The sequence below is a fragment of the Lipophrys pholis genome (assembly GCF_963383615.2).
Source record: "Lipophrys pholis genome assembly, chromosome: 8".
Lineage (NCBI taxonomy): Eukaryota > Metazoa > Chordata > Actinopteri > Blenniiformes > Blenniidae > Lipophrys > Lipophrys pholis.
Window position 1 is genome coordinate 24,028,651 of NC_137630.1, and position 3,835 is coordinate 24,032,485.

At 44.7% G+C, this 3,835-nt stretch overlaps 1 protein-coding gene across 1 annotated transcript; it reads right to left on the reverse strand.

The window, feature by feature from the left end:
* Window positions 1-1,034: 1,034 nt before the first annotated feature.
* Window positions 1,035-2,518, reverse strand: kcnk15 (potassium channel, subfamily K, member 15; the record flags this gene model as incomplete). The annotated part of the gene is made up of 2 exons (XM_080470141.1): window positions 1,035-2,032; window positions 2,221-2,518. 2 exons carry the CDS (start codon window positions 2,516-2,518, stop codon window positions 1,035-1,037), a joined length of 1,296 nt encoding a protein of 431 aa, XP_080326267.1.
* Between the last annotated feature and the right edge of the window lie 1,317 nt (window positions 2,519-3,835).

Here is a 3,835-nt window from a genome sequence, read left to right on the forward strand (position 1 = left end):
TGCCTAAAGCAGGAGGAGAGTTCATTGAAAATCATTCAGATACTTCACTGGAAAAAAATGAAACCGTTAGAAGCATTTTATCCAAAATACTGTTTGTCATATTTGTAGGATAAAATCCCAGTTTTTGACATCTTCACGTAGCACTCATGCATTCACACTGTGTGCTATACATTCCCTTGAACATGCGCTGCCCCTTACATGCGAGTAAAACAGCAGAACCAGTTACATTTAGAACGTCTCAGTAATAAAACTGAAACTTAAAGGAGTCATATTATCCAGCATTTCAACACTTTCACGTGGTTCTTGTTGGTCCAGAAACATTGGATTCACAGTTTATTGCCCCAAATCCAGCTTTTCCTTAATTTTCCTCCATTTGAATAATGGATCATAGGAGCTGCATTCAGAATCTGCTGTGTCTGTGTGAGCTGGACTGGCTCCGCCCACACATGCCCATCTTGGGAAGAGGAGGAAGTACTTCCTCTCGTTGTGCCATGTGCCAGAGCAGAGCTGCCTAATTGTGGGAGGGTCAGTGGGAGGGCCTACCTTGATTGTGATTGGCTAAACCTCCAATGACACTCTATAGGGTTTGATATCTGATTCGTTAGTTACTTTTAAAAAATATGAGAAAAGAGAGATGACTTCCGGGGCATCATTCCCAGGTATGGGGACACATATTTCTGTTGGAAAACCATTAGAAAGTGAATGTTGCATAATATGACCCCTTTAAATGTCTCTAGTAAAATTAAGAAAAAGAAATCCTGGTTGCACAAATGAAGATATTTTAGTTGCACAAACAAACGGGTTATTCACTAAACAGAATCTGTGTCGTCTGACATGCACAAGAGAGAAGTAACACAACGTGTGTGTGTGTGTGTGTGTGTGTGTGTGTGTGTGTGTGTGTGTGTGTGTGTGTGTGTGTGTGTGTGTGTGTGTGTGTGTGTGTGTGTGTGTGTGTGTGTGTGTGTGTGTGTGTGTGTGTGTGTGTGTGTGTGTGTGTGTGTGTGTGTGTGTGTGTTCCTGCACAGAAATGCTCTTCACACCGACTTTCTTCTCAATCGAGGGCATTCTGGCGAGCTGTAGCCCGGCGAGAGCGTGCTCCCCGGCGAGGAGAGTCCGGTGTTGTCCCTGGGACTCGGTGAGCAGCTCTGGATCCTGTAGGAGACCGAGTTGTAGTAAACGGAATGGCCGTGGCGTTTGCTGCGGCACGTCAGTGGGCTGTCACAGTCCAGACGGTAGCACACGCAGGAGCAGAGGGAGCTGAGGCTCGACTCCTGCCTGCGTGTGCCTGCCTTGATCTGAAAATGTAACCTGTGCCTGCAGGGGCTTCTTCGTCTCTCCTGGTCCTCCACTGGGGACGAGATGAGGTTGGTGCGACTGGTTCCTTCCTCCATGGGGAGGAATAGTGTGCTGTGGCTATGGCTGTGCACCATGTTGCCCCTGTTCCTCTCCCTGCGGCCGCTCCTGCTCTGCTCCCCGACTGCACGCAGACCCAGGCCGCCGTCCAGAAGGCCCCTGTCCCTCTTCAGGGATGCCCTCTCTTGAGCGTCTCGCCTCTCGTCCTCAGTGTTCATGGTGAGAAAGCGGAGCACCACCAAATTAAGAAAAGCCCCGATAACAGTCAGCCCCACCAGGATGTACATGAAGCTGAAAGCCACGTAGGGGGTCTTCTCCTGGAGATCTTCTTTTTTCTGCAGGGCTACGAAGTCTCCGAAGCCAATGGTGGTGAGCGTAATGAAACAGTAGTAGTACGCATGGAAGAAGCTCCATCCCTCAAAGTGGGAAAAGGCTGCAGCGCCCACACAAAGTGTGCCAATACAAGACAGGAAGCCCACCAGGACCATGTTCTCCATGGACACCTCAGTGCGTCGACAGCCCAGGCACTGCTTTGTTTTGTGTAGGAGATAGCGGACGAAGGTGTTCATCCGTTCTCCCAGGCTCTGGAACATGACCAAAGTGAGAGGAATGCCAAGAACAGCGTAAAACATGCAGAAGATCTTCCCTGCATCTGTGCCTGGTGCTGCATGTCCATAACCTAAAAGCAGAAAGACAGAAAGGGTGACGTGTACTGGAGGGTGAAACATGCTTTCATCTATTGTGTACTCGTCTATAATTAAAGACAAGCCCTCAATATTGCATAGAGGGGGTGTGAATAGATGCTCTGTAGAGTCAGTGAAATAGTTTCCCTCCTCATGCAAAACTGTAGGCTTTTCATTAACTCACCGATGGTTGTGATGACTGTTATGGCAAAGTAAAAAGACCCGGCGAATTTCCACTGTCTCCCGGCGCGGTGGGGCTCCGCTTGCAGCACCACTCGCTCGATTTCGTGGTAGTCGTCCTCGGAGAAGCGATACTTCTTCTTCATCTCGCTGCGCTTCAGCTCCAGGATGCGTCTGCGGGAGCTCTCCGTCTCCGACTCCAGCGCGTCAAACACCGCTGCGCCCACCAGCAAGTAGGAGAACATGCAGAGGATGAGCGACAGGGTCCGCACGTTCTGCTTCTTCATCCTCGGCGTCGGCATGAAAGTGGAGGCACAGTTACAGGTGGTGGAGGTGGAGGTGGTGGTACCACTGCTGCTCTCAGCCGAGACTCCACATTTGGTGTTTGCAGCCTGTTGCGGGAGCGGTGGCAGCGGCAGAGAGGCGGGCAGCAGAATTAAACCTGGAATTTCTGCGCAGCCAGGTTTAAAATCCCTTTAAATGATGAGAATAATAATAACAAACTGCATATTTAATGCTGTGCGCATTGAGCGCGAGCGACGCTCTCCACACGGTCATCCGTGGCCTCAGCTCACCTCCTCGCATGCGCGAACCAGTCACCAATGAAAAAAAAAAAAAAAAAAAAAAAGAATAAATAAAACTGCGTAATATACCTCGTTATGTCACATTTATACATAATCAGAATGGTGCATTTAATTGTAAACATAAAACGGAAAGAACATAATCTCATGTACGTCACTAAAAGATCAGCACCATGGACAGCAACCAAGACTTCAACTTTAAATCCAAGTAACGTGCTGAAAATTCAATATTTATGAACAAGACAACTATATTTCAGACATCACGTTTTATTTTTTTTATTTCATTGTTTTTGTTTTTTATTTATTATTAAATAGTCATATCATAATTACATTAAATTAAAGAAAAGCTTAAGTGTAGTTTCTCCTGATGAGATTTATTTTTCTGTGTCTGTTTTATTGTTGTTTATATATCCTATTATGGCACTGCCATTAGCTAATGGTTCTGCTGAGATACACACACTGTATAAAAATGTATATAATGTGAAAATTACTTATAAGGAATACAACAAGTACATGTAGTCCGTATGAATTTTTTTCATTTCAAATTGGACTTTTCAGTGTTTAAAAGTACAGGTTTTACCAGTCTTTGTATATTACCAAATCATTTTAATTGTACAATTCAGCAGAAACATTAGTACAGTCCAATTGGAACAAGTCTGTCAAAGAATCTGCTTTTACAAAATTATTGACCAATTCAGATCATCAGAAATTGTTTGATTGAACTACAAGTCCTTTTTTGTTTTGCTAGTTTTTGTTTAATTTTGATTTGAACTGCATTTAAGAATATATCACATATTATTCCAGCCTTTTTAACAAGCTCAAGCATGACTGACCATTACAACTGAATGCAGAATTCACAGCAGGATCGATTTACTGAACAGCATTAAATCGTAAATGAAGTGGCCTGTGTAGGCAGAAGCAAACATAAATACTTGGTATGAAGTTGCAATTTATATGAAGTCAATCATTAGAAATGGGTCTGAAATGTTGGAAGACAGCAAACTGAATTAAAAGTGACACCTTTTCCAGCTGTGTTTT